Raw genomic sequence first — 24,271 nt, 5'->3', positions numbered from 1 at the left:
ACATGCAAAGATGAAGCTTGACCACCTACCTCACACCATACACAAAAATCAACTCAAAATGATTAAAGAACTAGAAATAGACCTGAAACCATAAAAATACATAGAAAGGAAATATAGGCGAAACACTACGTGATTTGCACATCAAAGACATCTTTACAGACACATCACCCAAAGCAGTGATAGTGAAGGCAAAGATAAACAGTGGGGACTACGTAAAATTAAAGAGCTTGCACAGCAAAAGAGACAATAACAAAAACAAAGAGAAACCCCACCAACTGGGGAACATTTTTGCACCCAACACTAATGATAAAGGACTGATCACAAAAATTCTGCAAAGAGCTGATGAGACTCAACACAACAAAGAAAATAATCCAGTCAAAAAATGGGCAGAAGAGCTAAAAAGAAACTTCTCTGAAGAGGAAATGCAAATGGCCAACAGGCATATGAAAAAATGTTCAACATCATTGTCATCAGGGAAATGCAAATCAAAACTACCATGAGATACCATCTTACACCAGTGAGAATGGCACATATTAAAAAAACTAGCAACAACAAATGTTGGCGAGGTTGTGGAGAAAAAGGAACTCTTCTGCACTGTTGTGGGAGTGCAACTGGTCCAACCACTGTGGAAAGCTCTATGGAGATTTCTGGACCTACTAAACATAGAGCTTCCATATGATCCAGCAATTCCACTCCTAGGTATTTACCCAAGGAACACAGAAACATCAATTCCAAAGAACACCTGCACCCCTATGTTTATAGCAGCACTGTTTACAATAGCTAAGCTTTGGAAACAACCCAAATGCCCAAAATAGATGACTGGATCAAGAAGATGTGGTACATATATACCATGGAATATTACTCAGTATTCAAAAAAGATAAACACATGCAATTTGCAGCAACATGGATGGCGCTGGAAGGGATCATGCTCAGCGAAATAAGCCAAAAAGAAAAAGAAAAATACCGGATGGTCTCACTCATAACAGGAATCTAGAAACACTTAAATAAGGGACCAGGAAAATGAATAACTATAAGAAAGTGAAAATCAAAATCAACAAAAAACTATGAACCAGAGACACTTTTAGGGGGTGGGGGTGGGAGGGGAGGGATTGGGGTCAGAATGGGGGGGCTGCAATTGTATGGGGAATATAACAATAAATTTATTAAAAAAAAAATAAAAAAAAAAAAGATAACACATGCAATTTTGCAGCAACATGGATGGCGTTGGAAGGGATCATGCTCAGCGAAATAAGCCAAAAAGAAAAAGAAAAATACCGGATGGTCTCACTCATAGCAGGAATCTAGAAAACTTAAATAAGGGACCAGGAAAATGAATATAAGAAAGTGAAAATCAAAATCAACAAAAAACTATGAACCAGAGACACTTTTTGGGGGGTGGGGGGCAGGAGGGGAGGGATTGGGGTCAGAATGGGGCGTTTGCAATTGTATGGGGGAATATAAAAATAAAATTTATTATTTAAATTAAAAAATAAATAAATAAATAAAAATAAGAGATCATTTTTACCCCTATACTGGTAAATATTTTTTAAATAGTAGTATACAATGTTGTCAAGAAGTAGAGAAATGAACCCTTTCAATACAACTGGTGATACAGTAAATTAGGTGACCTTTATGAAGGATAATGTGGCAATATTATCAAAATCCTTACAAATGCATGACCCAAAGATCCTACTTCCAAGGGAATCAATCCTAGATGTTTATGAAGATTTAGCTGTAAGGTTGTTCATTGTAAATTGGAAGCAAGCCAAATTTCCAGCAGCATAAGAGAAAATCATACATATATATAATACATCAATTCTCCATACAATAGTCCTTTAAAGTATTATTATAGAAATGTGCTTAAGACACATTAGGATTTTTCATAATATTTTTCCTAACATACTTGCTTAATAAAAAAACAAGTTACAAGCAACTTAAGCATGCTTTCTGCACACATAGGAAAAGATTATCAGGGTATATAAAAAAAAAAAAAGAAATTAACTTGTAGAGAGACTTTTTTTCTTTTTATTCTGGGTGGGGTTTTATTTTTTAAATAAAAGATTAAACTATTTGTGCACTTGTTATAACATCATAATCTTAATTTTAACCTGCAACTTTATAATTGCAACTATCACATGTGAAGACAATAATAGCTGGATTTAGATAATTTTGTCTAACATACTAATATTTACTTTCTAATCAAAAGGCTTAGTTCATTTATTTATTGTATTTGATGCATTTGAATTTAATTCTATGAGTTCACATCAAGCTATTATTTCTCATTTACATATATTTTCCCTCACTTTATACTACATTTAGAATGTACTAGAGATTTTTCATATTTCACTTTTATTTGGAATTAACCTTTATTTCACTATTTGTCATCTAGTGGTTAAATTTATTATTACTTAATTTTTTAACTTAGATGTAACATCTTATTAGTTTTAGATCTACAACATAGTGAGTCAATATTTGCATGTGTTGGGAAATGATTTCCACAATTAGTCCAGTTTTCATCCAACACATTATTCCAAAACTTTTCCTGCAATAAAAATTTTGAAGATTTGCTCTTTCAAAACTTTCAAACACACAATATAGAGTTTTATTAACTATTATCTCCATGCTGTACATTATATTCCCATAACATAGTACCAATCTGTTCTCTGTATTCATGACTTTGGAGTTTTTGCTTGTTTAGATAAAACAGATAAGTGTGAACATTTTTTTTTGTGTGTGTATGACTAATTTCATTTAGCACAATGCAATCAAGGTCTGTCCTTACTGTCACAGATGGCACGCTCCTTCTCTTAATAGTTGAATAATAGTCCATTTTTTAACCTAGTCATCTCTTGATGGATGCTTAGGTTGCTCATAACTTGTCTATTATAAAATAATCTTTCATGAGTCAGTGTTTTGTTTTCTTCATAGAAGTGGAACAGCTGAATCATATCATTATATATTTAATTTTTTGAGGAACCTCCTTACTGTTCTCCATAGTGACTACCATTTCCATTATGACCAAGAGTGCACAAGGATACCCTTTTATATACATTCTTGCCCAAAACTTGTTATTTCTTGTCTTTTTGATAGAAGTCATTCTGACAAATGCAAGAAGATATTTCATTATAATTTTGATTTGCCTTTTTCCACAAGACTAATGATGATGGGCAATTTTTACGCATTATCATCTATATATCTTTGGAAAATGTCTATTTGGATCCTCTTCCTAAGATTTAACTGGATTATTTCAATATTATGAATTTCCCAGTCCCTGGATTTTTAAATTTTAAATATGCTGCATTTTAAGACCTAGATAGCGAATCACTCAATTTATATAAAGAGACTTTAAAAATGTGTTTTGATCAAAGTCTATTATGCATAATAGGCATGAAAAAAAGAATGGAAGGTCAGATGTTTTCTACTCTAGTGCTTTCAAGCATCTCTTCAAGTATATTATTTTTATGAATAAATTAGAAGATAATTGAATAAATGCTAAGGTTATCTTTACATTCTCTATAGAGATACATAGATGATACTTCAGAATTCATGATTATGCCAAATTTTATTTATTGAAGAAAAGGAAGAGGTGATAATGACTTTACAAAAAGGTAAAATTGGATGGGAAATAAGATACAACATGGTTTACATTTCAAATAAACAAATGTTGGACGGTCAATCCTCATGGAGACTATCTTTGATAATAGATTTCTTCTGGGGAATAGCTGAGTTTGTGGTTTTATTTTTCAAAACTCTGCTTAAGCAAGATGTGAAAAAGAACCAATGGAAACTCATCTGATAACAGATATGATGATGGACAAGTTTAACCTGGAAACCCCCAATCTCCAAAAGAATGGTTCAAATTAGTCATCTTCATGGTCCTCCTCTTCCTCCAATGCCTGGTGAATGAGGAAGGTAAATGTTTGCTCTAAGAAGCCGACAACTGGACATGCCCATTCATAGGAGAAAGAAACCACCAAGAAGTAGAAGCCTTACCATGTTGGATGAGTAGATGAATATGTACATCTAAATAAGAATTGCTCTGTGTCCTCAGAGATGAATGAGGTTGTGCTGGGAATCCCCTGCAAAGGGATCTGGCATAACTGACATACCATTCTGAAAATATGCATTTGTCTCATTTTTTGTATAGTTTATGAAAGTATAAATTTTAATAAGTAAATATTTTTAGATTGTAAAATTGATGTCTCATCCATATAATTAAAACAAAAATGTCTGAATTGGAAGAGAAGGAAAAGACTGTATTCAGTACTATTAGTGTCACCTTTTTTGACTTCTAAGATACTGTGTATTGTTAATCTGTTCTCATTTATAAATAAAACACATTGTACTTATTCCAATAAAAAATAAAAACTTAAAAGGGAAGAATTAACATTTAAATCTTAACTGTTAGAAATTGACATATCCATTACATGTACTGTCTCATTTCATCATCATGATAATCATGATACATATCTATCATTTACTCTCACGTTTCACATATTTTGGGAATTTTTAAAGTATAATGGATATTTTCAGTTGAATTTCCATGTGGATAGGTTAAGGCATTCTCTCGCACTGCCCTTGGGAGATGTTGTTATACTGAAAACACATTTTTTAAAAAATGCATTAAAGTATTGGCTCTTAAATGTTGAAAGTTTATTGGTGTTGCAAGGCTGAAAGTTCAAAAACTTTCAGAAATCTAAAGCTTGGAGCACATATCATATAATGTTTATGTCCAAAGAAATAGATCTGAACATATTTTGATGAAGTAATATATGTTTTTTCACATTTCCAATGAGATAACAATTCTCTCATTGGGTGAAGAGAGGTAGAAATAAAATATAGCCCGCATACTTATGAGTCCCTGAGAAATAGCCAGACACTATATCTCCCTAAAGTCTAATTCTAAGAATCCTGGGAAGCGAAATTCAAGTGATTTGGGGAATTCTTGCAACCTTTAATTTAGCAGCTGGGTGGAATGTTTCATAAATCTTTTTGCATGTAACACAGTTTATGAGCAATAGGATACAGATAACAGGAGACCAATGTCTGAAACAATCACATAAGTTCTTCAGAACAGGTGAATTCACCCCATGATATCAAAGTATCCAAGAACATGCCACATCTGGCTCAGAAGCAAGATATACCAATCACAAGCAGAAGCATATTGCATGGGAAAATACACATCTCAGTGGATTTCAGAACTATTTGCAGATTACTGACACCCATTCACCTCCCCACTTTGAGACTCTCAAACCATTCTCAAACCTTTGGACCTCAGGCAAAGAGATACCTCAGACTTACTGAGATTACAGGAGTTAGGTAAATTTAAATTTCTGCTTCCACTGGGTTTCATGTTATCTTTTTAAAAAAACAAAACAAAACATTTGTTTATGCATACAAGAACTGGGGTATAGACCAGAGGCGTGGGAAGGTGAGAGGATTCACCAGAGACAGAATAGGGAGCAGAACAGGTAGATAGACTGAAAATCACTGCTGAGGGGAACAGCGGGCAAGTCAGGAGAGTCTGCTGCACCATGTGGGTTGCTCCCTGGCCAGCCGGATCGAAGTCATGCTGCAGAGGCTTCTGGATACTCATGATGTATAGGCTTCCAGATAACTTCATAGTGCTGTGCTTAATCCCCTGGGCCACCAGGGAGGCCCCATATATTTTCTTTCTTTTTTTTTTTTTTAGCTTCTTAGATGGGAGATTAGATTATTGATTTGACACATTTAATTTTGTATAATATAAGCATTCACTGATAATAAATTTTCCTCAAAGCCTTGTTTTAGGCACAGCCTTCAAAGGTTTATATGCTATATTATCATTTTTATTTGATTTAAAATTATCTAATTTCCTTTGAGATTTCCTATTTTACCCACAGATTATTTAGAAGTATGTTGTTTAATTTTTAAATACATAGGATATTTACAGATAATTTCCTTTCATAGATTACATCTACATTGACTTAAAAACTCACCAGACAATAATTTCTGCTTAAAAAATCAAACATATTTTAAAGAATTTACAGGATGATAGTCTATTTACTATTTCAGTTGCTCTTCTTTTATTATTGAAATCTGAATTTCTTTCTAGTATCATTCATGCTCATCTTGAAGAAATTCAATTTTTTTTTAAGATTTATGGCCTCCCTGGTGGTGCAGCAGGTTGAGAATCACACTGTGAAGTTGTCCGCAGCCACTGCAGTGTGGGCTCGATTCTGGGCCAGCCAGGGAGAGTCCCACACGGTGCTGCAGACTTCTCCTGCCTGGCCCGTTGCTCCCCTCAGCAGTGTCTTCGGTCCATCTGCCTGTTCTGCACCCTACTCTGTCTCTGGTGAATTCTCTCACCCTCCTGTGCCTCTTCCCTGTACCCCAGTTCTTAAATAAATATTAAAGAAAAAGATTTATGTATATAAGAACTGGGGTACAGGCCAGAGGTGTGGGGGGTAAGAGGATTCACCAGAGAAAGTGGGGAGAAGAACAGGCAGATCTACTGAAATACGCTGTTGAGGGGAGCAGCAAGCAGACAGGACAGGTTTGCTGAGCCAGTTGGGTTGCCCCCTGCCCTGCCATGGATCCAACTCCTGCTGAGTGGCTACCAATAGCTTGATAGTGCTGTCTTTAATCCCTGCCCTACCAGGGAGGCCCTTGAAGAAATTCATTTTAGCATTTATTTTAGAATGGGTCTGCTGGACAGTAATTCATTGTTTTCTTAATCTGACAATGTCTTTGTTTTACCTTTTCTCCAGAGGAAACTTTTCACTGAATATACAATTCTTTTTCAGAACTTAAAAATTGTACCATGGTTCAGTGGTCTACATGCTTTCTTATAAGAAGTCTGCAGTTTTGATTTGCATTTCCCTGATTGCAAGTGATGTTGAACATTTTTTCATATGCCTGTTGGCCATTCGCATTTCCTCTTCAGAGAAGTTTCTTTTTAGCTCCTCTGTCCATTTTTTGACTGGATTATTTTCTTTGTTGTTGTTGAGTCTCATCAGCTCTTTGCAGATTTTTGTGATCAGTCCTTTATCATTAGTGTTGTGTGCAAAAATTTTCTCCCAGTTGGTGGGGTTTCTCTTTGTTTTTGTTATTGTCTCTTTTGCTGTGCAGAAGCTCTTTAATTTGATGTAGTCCCAGCTGTTGATCTTTGCCTTCACTATCACTGCTTTGGGTGATGTGTCTGTAAAGATGTCTTTGATACCATCTCACACCAGTGAGAATGGCACATATTAAAAAAACTAGCAACAACAAATGTTGGCGAGGGTGTGGAGAAAAAGGAACTCTTCTGCACTGTTGGTGGGAGTGCAAACTGGTCCAACCACTATGGAGAGCTGTGTGGAGATTTCTGGACCTACTAAACATAGAGCTTCCACAGGATCCAGCAATTCCACTCCTAGGTATTTACCCAAAGGACACAGAAACATCAATTCCAAAGAACACCTGCACCCCTATGTTTATAGCAGCACTGTTTACAATAGCTAAGCTTTGGAAACAGCCCAAATGCCCAAAAATAGATGACTGGATCAAGAAGATGTGGTACATATATACCATGGAATATTACTCAGCATTCAAAAAAGATAAACACATGCAATTTGCAGCAACATGGATGACGCTGGAAGGGATCATGCTCAGTGAAATAAGCCAAAAAGAAAAAGAAAAATACCGGATGGTCTCACTCATAGCAGGAATCTAGAATACCTAAATAAGGGACCAGGAAAATGAATAACTATAAGAAAGTGAAAATCAAAATCAACAAAAACTATGAACCAGAGACACTTTTTGGGGGGCGGGGGGCGGGAGGGGAGGGATTGGGGTCAGAATGGGGGGATTGCAATTGTATGGGGAATATAAAAATAAAATTTATTAATTAAAAAAAAAAGAAGTCTGCAGTCATTAAAATTATTTTTTACTTACATATAATGCTTTATCTCTGGCTGCTTTCAAGGTTGTTTTCTTTCATCAGCTTCATTATTTTATGTTTCCTAATTATTATATGTATTAATACTTTTTGGTTTATCTTGTTTGAGTTTCATTGGAAATTCAAAATTTGGAAAACTTTCAGTCACTATTTTTCAAACTAATTTTTTTCCACACACCATTTTTCACCTATGATTTCAGAGGCACAAATATTGGATTTTTTTAATGTTCTCCCTCAGATCCCTTAATTAACGTTTAATTCAATCTTTCCTTACCCTTTTTCAGATAGGAGACTTATTAGTCTATTTTAAATACTGCCTTCTCCATCCTACTCTTGAGCCCACCAATGATTTTTTTTCACTTATTGTGTTTTTCAGTGGAAATATTTGCATTTTTTCTTTTTTATTGTTCTTCATCCCCTACAATTTAAGAGCGTTTGCATTGGTTGCAGTAGCTGCTTCAAAATTCCTTATAATTCCAACAACTGATTCAACTCAAAGTTGTCATGTTTGTTTGTTTGTTTTTAAGATTTTATTTATTTTATACAAGAACTGGGGTACAGGTCAGAAGCGCAGGAGGGTGAGAGAATTCACCAGAGCCAGAGCAGGGAGCAGAACATGCAGACGGACCAAAGACACTGCTGAGAGGAACAGCGGGCGAGGCAGGAGAGGTCTGCTGCGCCATGTGGGGTTCTCCCTGGCCAGAGGGGAATTGAACTGGTGCTGCAGAGGCTGCAGACAGCTTTGCAGCACGGTGCTCAACAGTTGCGCCACCAGGGAGGTCCATCATCTGTTATTTTTTTTTTTCCTCTCAATATATGTTCCATTTTCATATACCAAATAACTTCAGGTAATATACTAATTATTTGTAATATGTTGTTAGACACTAGGTCCTATTACAATCTTCTGGAAGGTGTGGTATTTTTACAGCCTGCAATAAACCCTATTAGATCAAGCCAAAAGCTTGTCTTGCCTTCTCCTCAGTGCTTCCAGTAACAGTTTAGCTTCCAAATTCCAAATATGCGCCTTTGGGTCTGTCCTGCATATCAGCAGCTTAGGGTTTAATCTGAAACTTGATCTGTATATTATACTACAGTTTTCAAAATTTGACCATGTTGCTTTGCATAGGTTCTTCACATTTATAGCCTGATAATGAACTCAGTTCACACAAAGATTTAGGGGGCTGCCCTCTCTAGTATTTCACTCACACCATCTCTTTATCAAATACCCTTGTCTCTGAAAGTCTCAGTTACATGCAGGGTTTCAGCCTTCTGCACTGTGCACAATTCTGTAAGAATAGTAACGGGACTTCACACATGGACTCTTTTCCCTTATTCCTGTCAAAATTTCAGATTTTCCACTAAGAAGTTTAGGTCCCTCTCTCACACTGCGATCACACAGCAATGGTACATCTCCATTACTATCCTCGTTGTACAGCTATCAGTAAAAATAAGGAGAAAAAAAGATTCCCCTATATTCTTCAGGTGGAATGAAACCCTTTTTCTGATCTTCTGGAGATGAAAGAGGTTTCCCTCAGAATTTATTATCTGCACTCACCATGATGTTCCATTACTGAAAAACTGCCTTTGAATATAATCCAGAATAGGGGGAAGGGGAGGAAAAACAAGAGAGGACCCCAACTCCCTGTACTGTTGTGATTGTAGGTTACTTCCACTCCCATTCTATTTGCTATTGTTTGTTTTTCTGCTTTCTTGGGTTATTGTGTTTTGTATTCTGTTCAGTTTCTAGTGTAATCATTGGAAACAATAGTCAATAATGGACATGACCATTTTGTTCAGCAATGGAAGCCCATATGGTAACTTTTGAGAAACAAAGACATATGATCTTGACCCAAATCAACATTTTAACAAGATTTCTATGTGACTGGTAAACATGTTTAAATGTGAGATATCCTGAGCCTGATGACAGAAACAAGATTAGAAATCTCTTGGAATCTAAGATTTGTATAAAGTCCTTCAATGAGGTTCAAAAACAAATCAATTATAGAACATACAGAAACCATTTTTGAAATGAAAAATGATCATTTCAGTGGAAATGGGAGCTTAAAACAAAAAATGGCATAATATGAAAATGGCAAGGAAATTATAGTTATGATACGTGATTAGGTATTGGTGAAATCACAGAAATAATTACTAAGACTATGTAGGGGGAAATGTTAATGATGATAATTTTAAATGACAGAGTAAAATTCAAAGTTATGTTACACTATTATTATGACTCTAAAATACATGCCAGTTACCATGTTTTAGAAAATATTTGATTTAGATGAGAGCAACCAGGACATCAAGGGAACTTAAAACTAAAAAAGAATGATTGCTAGAAGGAAGAACTAAGTCAGATTATAGTGGATCCTGTTCTGTTTTCTCCCAAGCAGCCATATTTCCTTCCCCTTTTCAATAGCTCTGGGTTTCTGTGTGTGTTATTTTTTTTTAAGAGTTCTTCAGGGTATACAAGTTGATTAGACATAGAGACTGAATTAATCCAACACTCACAAACAAGAGATTATAGTATAAAATCTAAGACTGTTTAAATTACACTGAAAAAGCATGACTAAATATTTATAATATTGATAGTAGTCAAGCCATACAGAAAACCCAAATAATCAAAAGGTAGCTTGCTGAATGTGAATTTAAAGAGGATATAATAATGCTAAGTGATTAAGTTATGGCTTCAGGAGGTATGAATGGAAACATTTTGTCTACAACAGGGATATATCTTCAGAAACACTAAGTTCTTCTGTCATCATGACAATATTATTTTATGAATACAATAATTTGTATCTTTAACTCATATTTTGAGTTAAAATGGAAAAAGATATGGGACAACCAACTGATAATAATGCATACAACGCAATTTATTATGCACAAAGCACAAGTAACTACAAGGTATACTATAAATGAGTCTCTGTTTATGCCCTATGAATCAGCATGTTTTTGAGGGAAGAGAATATTGGTTAATTCATAAGTTAGTGTAGCTTTGTTAAGAGATATTTTATCATATTTTCAAGCAGAATACCATGTAGTCTATCTGGTAGCCACACTCTCATATTAAAGTGACTTTGAACATCACTGTACTTATTGTGTTGATTTTAAAGTTTAAATTCTAAAAGATGATCATATTTTTCTTATTTGAAAATTCTAGGGGACACATTACTACTATACTCTATGTATTAATAACAGAATAATGCAAATTAGCTTGAGGGTAATTATTTGTAACACAAACTTTATTAAGTAGAGAACCATTTATAATGGAATAGGCATATGAATTGTTTATATGAGGATAGAGTTGTTCAAGAAAATAATTTTTCTCATTATAGTAGATAAGCATGTCCTCTCTGTCATCTTATTAATTACAAATTTGTAGACAAATTCTCTTTTAATAGTTCAAGGTAAGTGTCATCTTACTCCTGTTCAAATTAATGCAAATTCTAAATTAACATACTGCAAATTAGTAAAACCAAATAAATCATCAAAGGAATTGTTTTGTAATGGTAGCTTTTATAGAGGAAAATGAGCTAAAATAAACATAGAATCTCTTTTCCTGACCTCAGGTAAATACCAATGAGGATGCAAACAGAGACTACTAAGAGAACAATGATCCACATCTGATTTTCAAACAAATCTTTGATAATAGATTTGAAAATCTCACCTAATTAGGTCAATTGGTTAGAGTAATATGACCAAGCTAGACATTAGACCCTTATATGCATTACTTAGCTTTGCCCCTGTCCCTAGATTAAACCCCTAAAGCCTACTAGCCATCTGGCAATTGTAGCTAGGTTGACTGAAAACCAAAAGGCAGGCTGCTTCTAGCTCAGCTCAGGCCTAAACCAGTGTCTCTCTGCCCCTTCTTCCACTAATCCCCTATCATAGACCATCGAAAAAAATTTTTTTTCCCAAAAGATATTGGCCAATCTTATTTCAGTGACTACCACCTTTATACATGATGATGAAACACAAATTTTCAAGTATTATTTTCTGAAAACACATCACAATTAAAAAAGAAAAAAATAACCATTAACAAAACACCAGCTCTCTGACTCAAGGCAGATTATTCTTTCTTATTAGTGATTAAGCATCCAACTTCCTGAACTTATATTCTGAATCTCCTTCTTAACCTTCCAGTTTTCTAACAGCTCCAAGCACTTGAAAAATCTGTAACTGTGAGAATAACTACCACAAATGAATACTTGATTAAAATTAGGAAAAGTGGAACATAAGAGCCTATTGAATAAATCCCAGATAGAAAGGAAGAAAATCAAAATAAAGACTTTTCCTTCTCAACATAAAGGGAAAGTAATTTCCAGGTTTTCCTCTAATGTCTTAACAACATAAGATGATCTATCAATTACTGTTATTTTCTATTTTCTATTCCCCAAATGTCAGGCAGTTTTTCTTTATGCATACTATGTTAAAATATTTTAAAATAAAATTATGGAATAGGTAATTCTAATAAATAAGAATATTCTGTCTTGTATTTTCTTGTTATATTTTTAAAACACTTAAACACGCTAATATAATTAACATATTAATAATATAATTATGTGAACAATAATCTCTTCTGATATGTGCATGCCTATCTCAATTCTCCCATGAGAAACCTAAAACATTAAGTCATCTAATAGTCTATGTAGGAGGTATAGAATTTAAAAATTCTAAGTAAAAACATTAAGATAAAATCATATTTTATAAATTACTGCATATATTAGGGATGTGTGTATTTTCCTAATGGGAGTCATCATTAAATATCTCAAATGATCTGTTAGAAATTACGTATTTTACTAAATTATGGTCCATATCTCATCAAAAACTATAAAGATGACAACACATTAGGCATTAGGAGGAAAGAATATTTAAATTACTCCCAGCTGTATCTTAAACCACAAATAATCTTTATCAAATATGCTTTTTAAAAAGTTGTCTTAAATGCATAAATGCTTTGAGGAAATTTTACACCCCAAAACCACAGATTTTCTTTTGCAGTGTAAACTATCTTTGAGAAACTGGCTGTTTTAACACTTCACAGGATGTATTATTATCTCTCAAATCTCTGGGTCAGAAGTCCAGCAGATTTAACTGGATCTTGTACTCACATACTCATAAAACTAGAAATCAAGGTGTCGGTGAGCTCACTGTCATGTGGAAGCTCAACTCAGGAAAGCTCCACTCCCAAGCCTCCTTCAGTTGGTAGAATTCATTCTCTTGTAGTTGTTGATCCCTATCATTGTCTTGCTAGCTGTTAGCAAAATTTTGCCTCAGCTCATAGACGTTGCTGTTAGTTTTTAACCACAATCGACTGCCTTGCATTGAATCCAATGTGAACATGAATCTAACTTCTGCTAGGATCCACAAAAAAGTTGTGTTTTTAAAAGACTAATGTGAGTAAGTTGGACCAATGATGGTTAACTTTCATAAAGTTGACTTTACAACACAGCATAATAGAATTATTGGAGTGAAAGCTCATCATATTCATGGACTCCCCCAACATTCAAAGCTGTGAGTATAATACATGTATATGGGTCATTTAGAAGCCATCTTAAATTCATGCACACCATAGTATACCAAATTTGAAGGACAATGGGAAAGACCTTCAGTGGCAGAGACAGACATGTGGGTATAAAAATCAAAGGATAAAAGAAGAAACAACTTGGGATACAATTTAGAGAATTTCCTTAAAAGATAAACTCCATGCATTCATTCTACTTTGAAAAGGTCTGTTTGAATACGTTTTCTATTAATATACTGAATTTGCCACTTGGGTTCTTGTGAAAATTTATCTGAGAAGTTTTTGCAGTAGTCGATGTAGCAAGAACTAATAGGTAAACAATTATTTCTCCTCCACCAAAACACTTTATTACAAGATGACTTGATCCATATTCTTTTTAGTGCCTTTAAATCTATCCTTTTAGTTTCACAGAATCCTTTTCAAGTAGTTTATTGGGATTAATAAAGTCTTATATCTATATAACATGATTCAGTTACAGAGTAATATCAAGCTATATGATTGTATCGATTTACTGCTTGGTGATTTGATTTTAATACCTATATAATTATTTACAATAACATTTCAAATAATATTTTGATTAAAAGGAATAATTTAACTTTTATTCTTACTCATCTGATTTATATTCCACAACAAAACACTGAGAGCTATCACCTTCCTACCAATAAGACCTAAATAGTGATATTCATGCTCAAACACTATTGTTAGCTTTTTCTACAGAATGAAATACAAACTTCTTTTTTAAGATTTATTTATTTATTTATTTATACAAGAATGGGGGTACAGACCAGATGTGTGGGAGGGTGAGAGAATTCACCAGAGACAGAGTGGGGAACAGAACAGGCAGACCAACGAAATACACTGCTGAGGGGAGCAGCGGGCAAGACAGGAGAGGTGTGCCGTGCCATATGGGACCCTCACCGGCCGGGATCAAATGGGTGCTGCAGAGGCTGTGGACAGCTTCACAGCACTGCGCTCAACCACCTGTGCCACCAGGGGAGGCCCGAAATACAAACTTTTTAACATGACACTAGCAGTTTCCCTTAATTTTGTCTCAGACTACTTCGATAATTTCACCTTGCTCTATATACTCACTTCAGTTATTCCACCCCAAAACATAATGTACCACCCCAAACATAATTTTGATGAAATAATTTCTCTTCTTGTACCAACACCAAACCAGTATGTTTTATTCAACTGATAAATTTATATGGCTATTATTTTAACATTGTGTTGGTTAAGTTCTTAGTTCACTGATATTTTAAGTTGAAGAAGAGGTGAATTTTGCTGAAGTGTAAGGTCTTAACCACAGTGTTCTACTGAGAAGCAATACTGTTCTATGGACTCGAGTAATTGTCTCTAATTGGTACATGACCACCCTAGGGAGTGAATGAGATAATCTATTGAGATGACAAAGAAGATGTTAAAACTTACGTTTATATACATTTTAGTATTAGCCCTTTATTTTTTGAAAATGCTTTAGAATGTGTTCAGTACTGATATGTAATTTACAAAAATACACAAAAGAGGCAAGGTTCAAGTCTTTTAAAAAAGATGGTAATATACTATTTTTAAAAGGTTGGAGATCAAAGCCAAGGATTTTAGAATTCAACTGCAATGTTTCTCACCCTAACTTTAACATTGGAAGCTGTGTGACTTTAGAAAGTGACCAAATTAACCCAAATTTTCTCAAGGTGTTATAAACAAAAAGCATTTATATGAAAGTATTATTGTACATTTTTAAAGGTGATTCGCCCAGTCTTTACCCCATAGAAAGAAGTTATAATAATGTAAGGCATTGTCATAATATTATTAATTTTGTTACATTCAACATTTGTATGTACCTAAAGAAGTGGTTATTGAAGATCTCTAGATGGGGAGCCAATTCATCGGTTTCTGAGTCTTAAAGACTGCCCTCTCTTGTACACTGTTTTGGGGACTATAAAATACTGCGGCTCCATAAAAAAATAGAACCACCGAATGATCCAGCCATCCCACTTGCAAGTATATATTCGAAAGAACTAAAGCAGGGTCTTGAAGGGAATCCTTCATACCATGCTCATACAGCACTATTCATAATAGCCAAGACATGGAGGAAGCCAAATGTCCATCAAGAGATTAGTAAACAGAATGTGGCATATAAATAAGACAACATATTTTAAGTCTTCAAAAGGAAGACATTCTTGTCATATGCTATTTACTACATGGATGAATCTTGAGTACATTACACTATGTAAAATGTTACCACAAAAAGACAAATACTATGTGATTCCCTTTACACAAGGTAACTAAAGTAGTCATATTCATAGCAACAGAATGGAGAATGGTGGTCATAGGGAGGGAGGGAGAGGGGAAAGAGGAATTGTTTAATGGGTGTAGTACAGTATTTGGTCTTGCAAGGTAAAAAAATTCCGGAGATCTGTTTCACAGTATTTTGTATAGACTTAATATTAATGCACTATACAGTTAAAATGCTTAAGATGGTAGATTTTATGTTGTTTTTTTTTTAACTAAAATAAGGTAAATGGAAAATTTTACTTTAAAAGAGTACTCCAAAATAGCTACAAAACAAATAGTTATATGGTGGTTAAAAAGTAGGTCCTATTATGTGTTGTCAGATTGGGAAGTGATATTCATTTATTCCGTTAACACTGAGCCTCAAGATATATCACACATTATGCTAGGCACTAGAGAACAAATCCTTCCCTTCAAAACAGGTTTTGGGGGAAAAACCAAATTACCAAGCAATAGGCTATTGTATGGTGTGGTATGTTGCAAGAACACAACATATTCAAGAGACATAATGTTAGTAAAATCAACATTATTGCATTGAATAGTGACTATAATGAGTGGGGAGGAAGGCATAAATCAAACATATCACAGATTTTTGGCTTGGAGAGGTGGGAAAACTGTGCTGACATCCATTGAGAAAGAAAATAAAGAGGTTTCAGCTTGGAGAACTTAGCTATGGGGAACGGTGAGAAAAACATTCAAATTTATTTTGGGATATGGTCTTCTGATATACTTTAGGATAGCTTGGTTGAAATATCTGGCAGAAAACCCTTCATGTAGATTCTGAACCACAGAAGATATGCAGTGTCACAAGAATGGATTCAGTTGAAGTCATGGACATGAGAGCAATTATTCTAGAGAAATACAACATCAAAAGAAAAATTCAAAACACAGCTTAGTGAAATGATTTCAAGGATAAAGAAATAAACAACACATGAAATTTGGAAAAACAGGCTTCCCTTAGATTTTTACAGAGAAAACAATAACTACAATGTTCTGGTGGAAAGTGAATGAAAAGACTTCACCTAATTAAGTTGTCATTTTGGTGTAAATGCAAAAGACAAATATTTTTACTTGCAAACAAATTTCAAAGACTAGAACATGAAGCCTTCTTTGAAAAATAAAATATGGTCAAAAACTGCAGTTAATCCAATTATGGATCAAATCACAGAATTCGGAAATAATGAAAAGCTGGTAAATAACATAGATAATAAGAATTTAAATATAACAAGAGAAAAATAATTGTGAAAACTAAATTGTGTACTACAACAAAAATATAAAATACCTTGACAATGAAAACATTTATATAATACAAATTAATGTATATAATAAGTGCATATAGTATATAATAATGATACAAAAACCAAAAGGTATTCTAAGCAGGTAGCTAAGGAAAAAGGAGGTAAGGAAAAGTAAAAATGTATGACCCTCATCTAACACTGGAGAAAGTCAATGGTATTGTATAAAAGTGAAATTTGTACTTAGTAAAATAAGTGAACTTCAATTTTTTCTTAAAAATTCCTATTAGAATTTTTTTAATTTTATGTTTTTTTCCTGTTACATTTTGGTAATATTATAATTTATTCTTTTTTTAAAAGATTTTATTTATTTATACAAGAACCAGGGTACAATCCAGATGCATGGGAGGGTGAGAGGATTCACTAGTGATAGAGCAGGGAACAGAACAGACTAACGAAACACACCGCTGAGGGGATCAGTGGGCTTGACAGGAGAGGTCTGCCGTGCTATGTTGGATTCTCACCAGCTGGCAGGGATCAAACCAGCGCTGCAGAGGCTGCAGACAGCTTCACAGTGCTGAGCTCAACCACCTGCACCACCAGGGGAGGCCCTATAATTTATTCTTAATTAAGTTATCTTATAATTATCATTCAAGTTATGAAAATTATTTCTGCTTGTCCGTATCAATCCATACATTAACCAATCAGTATATCTAATATTTAGATATACATATTTACTTATTTTTACTTATATACTTTCTGTACCATTATTAATCCTTCTTTCAGGTGTAATCTTCATAAAATTACCACCACAGTCATTCTTCAAAGAAATATAACAAACAATGCTAAAATTCATATGGAAATCACAAAAAAAAAACAAACCCCAACCTTGAATAGACAAAGTGCTTCTGACTAAAAAGAAAGAGAATGGAAGTATAACACTCCCAGATTTCAAACTATACTACAAAGCCATAATAATCAAAACAGTATAGTACTGGGACAAAACCAACGCAGAACAATGGAATCAAATTGAAAATCCAGAAATAAAGCCACGTATATATATGGACAACTAATCTGTGACAAAGGAGCAAAGAATATGCAATGGAACAAAGTCTGTTCAATAAATGGTGCCGGGAAGACTGGACGACTGTCACATGCAAAAGAATGAAACTAGACTACTATCTCATACCATAGATATACATATTTAGAGAATGACACATCTTATGATACCCATAATTAGCTAATGGTGGTTATGTTTGGATGGGGCATTTAGAATGACTTGTAAGCCTTTTTTCTTTCCTTTCAATTTATATTTTACAACCAATGAGAATGTATCATTTTTATAAGAAAAAAGTTATTTTTATTTTCTAAAAATGAAGAAGCATAAATATCCAAATAATACATACATACATATATAGATGTAGTTTACATTTTAACTCCCTGTTGAAGTGTTACTGAGTTCATAACATATTGTTTTGTTAATCATACTAAGAATAGCTTCTCTTTTTAACATTACATATTTGGCATATGCTACATAATCTATATGGTTATGAATTATGATTATTATCCAAAATTAGTCAGGCAAGTATTATTATTGACACTTTCAATGAGGAAACTAGTTAGTTAATAAACTTCTCTTAACTCACAGTTTCTGTAAATGTCAAATTTGAGGTTCTAAAATCTATATCCTGCCCATTACTCCATGTTAACTGCCATCTATGCTGCTGACCATGAATTTTACTTTATTTGCTACCCAGGAATTATGGAAATGAATGTATTATATTCACTTTAATTTTTCCTTAGAGATAAAAAAATCTGAGCAAAAACAACAGCTTTTAGGGAAAGGTCTTTATGATCTTGACATGGGATCAAAACTCTTGAAAGCTCTGCTGCCACATCCCTGTATTTGATTGTTCACCTTCTCTTTATCTAAAGCACCAAGTTTAGATCATAAAATCTTGAGAAGTATGATATCAACTGACTCAGTTATCTTGTATATATGTAAATCTTGTATATCCATGGTACATGTATAATTATTAGGGCTGAAACTTGTCCCTCACCTATAGTGGTTACTAATAAGGATGAACAGGTGGAAAAAGTTAAGAAATGGTAACTTAATAAATAAGTACAGAATGGATTCTGTATACTAACAGGGTCTCATTTCTCCTTGTATTCAAAGGAATTATGTCCCTATGCCCCTTCCCCTTAATATTCCTATTTACACACAGTGCTGGGGACTTGCCTTAGAGGATTTGTCTTGACAATAACTTACAAGGGTCCACTAAATCAACTGATAAGCCACATTGCTGAGATTCACACTTGAGATATTCAACCCCGGAGACTTATGCTATAGAGTGTCCCAAATACTTGAAGAGAAAAACACATCAGCTTTCTAATGAGGCCCTACCAGAAAGGCCCAGTGTGAAAGTACCCAAGATAAGCAAAAGTCTAGTTATATCTCAGTAAATATTATGATGATTTGTCTGTGTCATAGATATGAAATATTATATTATAGAGTGGCAATGGTACTCAGCTTTGTTTTCTGAAGTTTCTGTAGCAAATCCCAAGTCAAGGCCTAATATGTGTGATGTGTGCCTATGACATGAGGTTGGGTGGACACCTTTTGAGGTACTAATTCCTTCACTCTGATGTAGCACCAAAAATTTAAAACTAAAACCATACAGAGAAAAAAAAAAACGCACAAAGAAGACAGTAACTATTTATGACCTAGTCCATGAATATTCATTCTAATCACTGTACAGTAATCAATTAGCAGTATACACAGCAAGAACAATATGAAATCTGAGACTACAGATTGTAGAACTGAATAAATCATCATTTTAAATGACATAACTAAAGATGACACACTTTCTTTTCTGTATGCAAATTCACTTTATGTTCCCTAGTGGAATATGTAAGAGGAGAAGGTACACAAAAGGCAAGAATTAGACCTTAATGTCTGTTCATACAAAATATGGGTCAAGAAACACATTATCTACATTATTTGTTTATACAGTTTTGATATTATCTTAATGTTTAAGACTGAAAGACAAGAATGTGAGTTAACCAAATTTCCTAATATTTTTATATAATGCAGTAGACTTTCAAAACTACACGCTAATGCATTATTCATATCAATAATGAAAAACTAATAAATTTTCTGGTTATTTTCAAAGTTTACCTTTCATAATTCCAGTGTTATAATATGCTTGAGTTGTTTAAATTATGAGTGTGATGTTTCAAATAATTGCTGCAAGAAAATAAAATGTAAATCAGAATCAAATGTTTCCAAAAACTAAGTGGGAACTATCAAAGATATAAAAGAGCAAAGTTAATTTAAAATGATCACTGATTAAACTTTTTTGTAATCAACGTCAGGCATTATGTTTTTCAGAATTAAGCCATTCACCATTTCATTCTTCTAAATTTTTGATATCTTTAGTGAAAGAACTTAGAAAAATAATTGTGGTAATATGGAAAAATACTTAAGATGTTATGCTCTAAGAAATGCATATTTATTTGTACATCCTGCACATGCACGAGGTTTATGTACTGAGGTCCCACGCTAGACCTAAAATGGCAGAGTTACAGGATATTGTTGCTTGGTGACCAAACAGTATCTCCTCAGGCAGAGTAATCTAAATAGTGACAACTAGGTCCCTAGGCATGGCTAGGACAAATATTAAAGGACATGTTTATCTCTTTTAGTATTCTACATTTTTATTTAATTCGATAATCACTTTATTTTATCATCAGTCAAGTTTAGGCTTTAGGAGAAAGAATACTTGTAAAGCTACATATATTCTTTTGGAAAAATAAAAGAACCAAGCTCCTTTCAGTATGAAAGCTCGTTTGTTTCAATTAAGTCTATGTCATGTGTCTACTCTGCTCTAATACGACCTCCCAGTTGCTATCAGTCTCCCTTTCTTTCATTAAACACAAGTAGTTAATTAGCCCCAGCCTGTCCTCTCCCCTTCTCTCTTTCCCTTTTTGCAGTAGTAATGATGTCTAATTATCAGCAGCAGTGGGTTACTGCAACATCAGGCGCAAATATCTCACTGACAGCAAACCTAGCCGAAAACCAGGAAACCTCAAATAGCTAGAATGATTCTTAACCTACTTGAAAATACCATCAAATATGGTGCTTTATTTCAACCAGTATATGCCTTTGAATCAAAAGAAAATATATATTTTGGCCTTTCTGGTGACTGTTCTCTAGCTTTTATAGTGAAAAATCTCCTTTTCTAAAGAAGAAATAATTTGAGATGTGAGGAAACACATGATAAAAGGGAATCTTATTTATTTTTTTAAACTCATTGAAATGATGATTGGCTATCTCTCAGAGAAGGAGGAGCCTATAATTCTATGTCAGGAGCAGCATAAGAATTTCATAAAGAGCAATAAAAGAGCTCATGAATTAAAAACCTCTTGAACATTTCAAAACAGGTTTGAATGAAGAGCAGAGCTCTTAAATACTACACAAAAACATTAATAATATAACCTGATGGGTTACATTTTCTTCCATAAATATATGGACTTTTTACAGAAAAATAGAAACACGTGTTACTTATTAATACTAGAGTTGTTATTCTATACTACATGTCTTGGCAGCAATTCTTTAACAACTCTACATTAATTTTTGAATGAAAATATGGGTATCAGAGGATGCAAATGCTGGTTTAAATTGCTAGCATCCATGATTATCTCTGTGTCAACATAACACAGAGATTTGTTATTTAGAACTGATGTTCTAAAAGGGCATATCCATTTATACATAATTTGGATGTAACCAAATCCATGCAAATATAAACCCATTGACCAATATACAAGTAAAGCTATCTGACAGATAAACAGAGACTTAACTCTAACATAAAAATGAAAAACAAACTTCCCAAACAACAATTTTTAAAAACATACATAAGGTTAAATAATATGTAGGCAAATGTCTCTTAAATTCTTATTGTTATCCTTCAATTTGCCCAATATGATCCCAAAGAAAATAAATTCTTATTTTTGAATTCTAATTTACTTTGTCTAACAATGTCATATATTTTTTTTTTTCAAATCAGGTTCTAAATGTTATTCCCAATACAGGTGAGTCAAAACACTTTAAACTCTAAAACAGACTTCTGGTTTATCCAGATGTAAATAAACCTCAGTTTTAATCTATATCCATCCAGTCCTCATTAATTAGTAAACCAACACTACAGTAATCTCACCATTGTCTTAAGCAACGCCACATGTTAAAGGAGAAGGCTTCATTTATACATCTACCTCCCAGAAAGCTTTCAACAATAGTATTTAAAAAAAAAAAAAAAAAAACAGAACTTTTTTCCATTTCACCTACATTTCCATTTCCCATTCTCCAGATAAATTCCAAAAGAAATATATTTCCTGCAAACAACAAATCTCAGCAAACCATAAACTTGTCTTTCCGAAGCTAAAAGACTACTCCAAATAACCCTTTGAAAAACCTTTCATGCACATATTTTCAATTTAATATACCTCCGCTTAAGACAGAAGAATAGCTTTCAAGACATCTCCTTTCTAGCATCCTCCAGGAATTCTGCACAGGAAACAGTTGCCAGTAAAGGGTGGAGGAAAAGAGCAAATGCTCAAGAAACCCTAAGGAAGGCAAAAATGCAAAGGATGCCAGATACCCTCCCCCGCCCCTACTCCAGGGAGTACCCACCGTAGCGTGATGAAGACAGAGGTCTCATGGATCTGATCTGCAACCCTACTTGGAGCCCACAGTTCCCATCTTCTTGAAAAGGGAATTGACGCTCCTGCCGCTCCTCAGCCTCACAGGCTTCTGCCCTCTGCGGCTGTGATATACTCGACTCTTCATGCCAATACCTTGCAGCGCTTGGGTTTAGAGCTTTGTGGCCATGAGACTAGAGCCACCCCAAATAAACACACCATTTGATTGCGCCAAGCCCATCTCTCTTTGTTATTCATCATGTAGCTGCAGCTTTATTTGTGAAAGGGTGAAGTGAGGGAAAGAATGGGGGGCGGGGAAGAGCAATCTCCAGAGCCTTATCTACAATCTAAATACTCGCGGCAACAAGGTCTCGGGGAGTGATTTAGACGATCCGACAGCCCGGGGTCGCCCAAGCGGCTGTCTAACAATAAAACCTGATAGTGTCGGGGGGAAATCCCACATCCACGACTAGCGCCACATTCGGGCTTTGTGCCAATAAGGAGACACTGTAGACTATCGATCAGAATCGTCTATTATCAGAGCGTGCGGCTGGGGTTTCAGTGTGGCCTTTATGCGCGCTGGCGGCTGCGGGACGCGCGCCCGGCGCCCGGCGAAGGACATGGGACAATGGCCCAGCCCGAGGACGCAGGACGCCGCCCGACCCGGGGATGGAGATGGCAGCTCCCACAGCGGGTCGGAGAGCCTGGAGTCGAGGAGGGCAGCGGGCTCTGGAGGTGCGTGGCGGCTTTAAAATCAAGAACCACAAAGACTCTGCGCTGGGGGGGGAACACGTCTTGCTAATGCAAGTAGGGACGACTTGGGGAGGGGGTTGAGAAGGGTGGGGGGCACACGAGCCAACGGTGGCTCGCTGCTCCCCCTGCCTCCCCCCTCCAGCTCCCCTCCCCGCCGGGCTGCTCAGGCAGACAAATAACAGAGGAAGGCGAGTCACTCACCGTGGTCTTGACGGGCACGTAGAGCACTTGCTTGGCGCCGCCACCCCCGCGGACCTCGTCCGGCTGGCCCAGCTGGAAGCCCTTCGATTTGACCCAGAATTTAAATTTGGCGTTATCCGTGGAGCTCGACTCGGAGCCGTTGAGAAGCTGGACAATCCGCTCGTATTTTTTACGGGTCACCGTCTTGGTCTTGCCTGAGTCCCCGTAAGTCCTGAGGCACCAGTCCTGGAACTGGCGGTACATGTCGCGCTCGCTCTCCATGTTCCCGGCGCTGGGCCGTCGGCCGGATGCTCCTAGCGCACTTCGCACCTGTTCACCCCGGGCTCATGAAAAATGCAGCCCCGGCCACGATGCAGGGACGCGAGGTCCCGGCCGCCGCCGGAGCCTGCCTCGGGGGTGGGGTGGGGTGGGGGGGAATGGGGAGAAGGGAGGAGGGTCCGGCTGGGCACCAGCAATCAATGCCCCGTGCTACCAAGTCTTTGGTTCATTCGTAATTGCAAGGAATGTCTCGCAGGTTTTTCTCGTCCTCTTAGTGACGGGTTTCTTTAATACTGTGTGGCTACGACCATCCCAATAGCAGCTAGCCCAGAGAATCTGGGCTTTGAATAATTAAAATCCCATTCCTTGATTTATTAAAAAAAAAAAAAA

General features: G+C 35.4%; 1 protein-coding gene and 1 pseudogene across 4 annotated transcripts in view; one reads left to right on the top strand and one right to left on the bottom strand.

The window, feature by feature from the left end:
- The window catches only part of NOL4 (nucleolar protein 4), a 307,016-nt gene that overhangs the window by 281,473 nt on the left and 1,272 nt on the right, over positions 1 to 24,271 (bottom strand). For 2 of the 4 annotated variants that reach the window (XM_037508675.2, XM_054694107.1), the window contains exon 2: positions 23,624 to 23,932. In XM_037508675.2, the coding sequence (XP_037364572.1) occupies positions 23,624 to 23,884 (261 nt within the window). In that variant the 5' untranslated portion in view covers positions 23,885 to 23,932. Of the gene's footprint in view, positions 1 to 20,150; positions 20,191 to 23,623; positions 23,933 to 24,271 lie in introns of those variants that run through there. The other 2 variants (XM_037508682.2, XM_037508677.2) reach the window with 2 other exon arrangements.
- LOC119243709 (selenoprotein K-like) lies at positions 3,638 to 3,907 on the top strand (annotated as a pseudogene).

This window comes from Talpa occidentalis, unplaced genomic scaffold (assembly GCF_014898055.3).
Source record: "Talpa occidentalis isolate TD23 unplaced genomic scaffold, MPIMG_talOcc4v2.1 talOcc4.13, whole genome shotgun sequence".
Lineage (NCBI taxonomy): Eukaryota > Metazoa > Chordata > Mammalia > Eulipotyphla > Talpidae > Talpa > Talpa occidentalis.
This window is presented reverse-complemented; position numbering and strand designations above follow the sequence as displayed.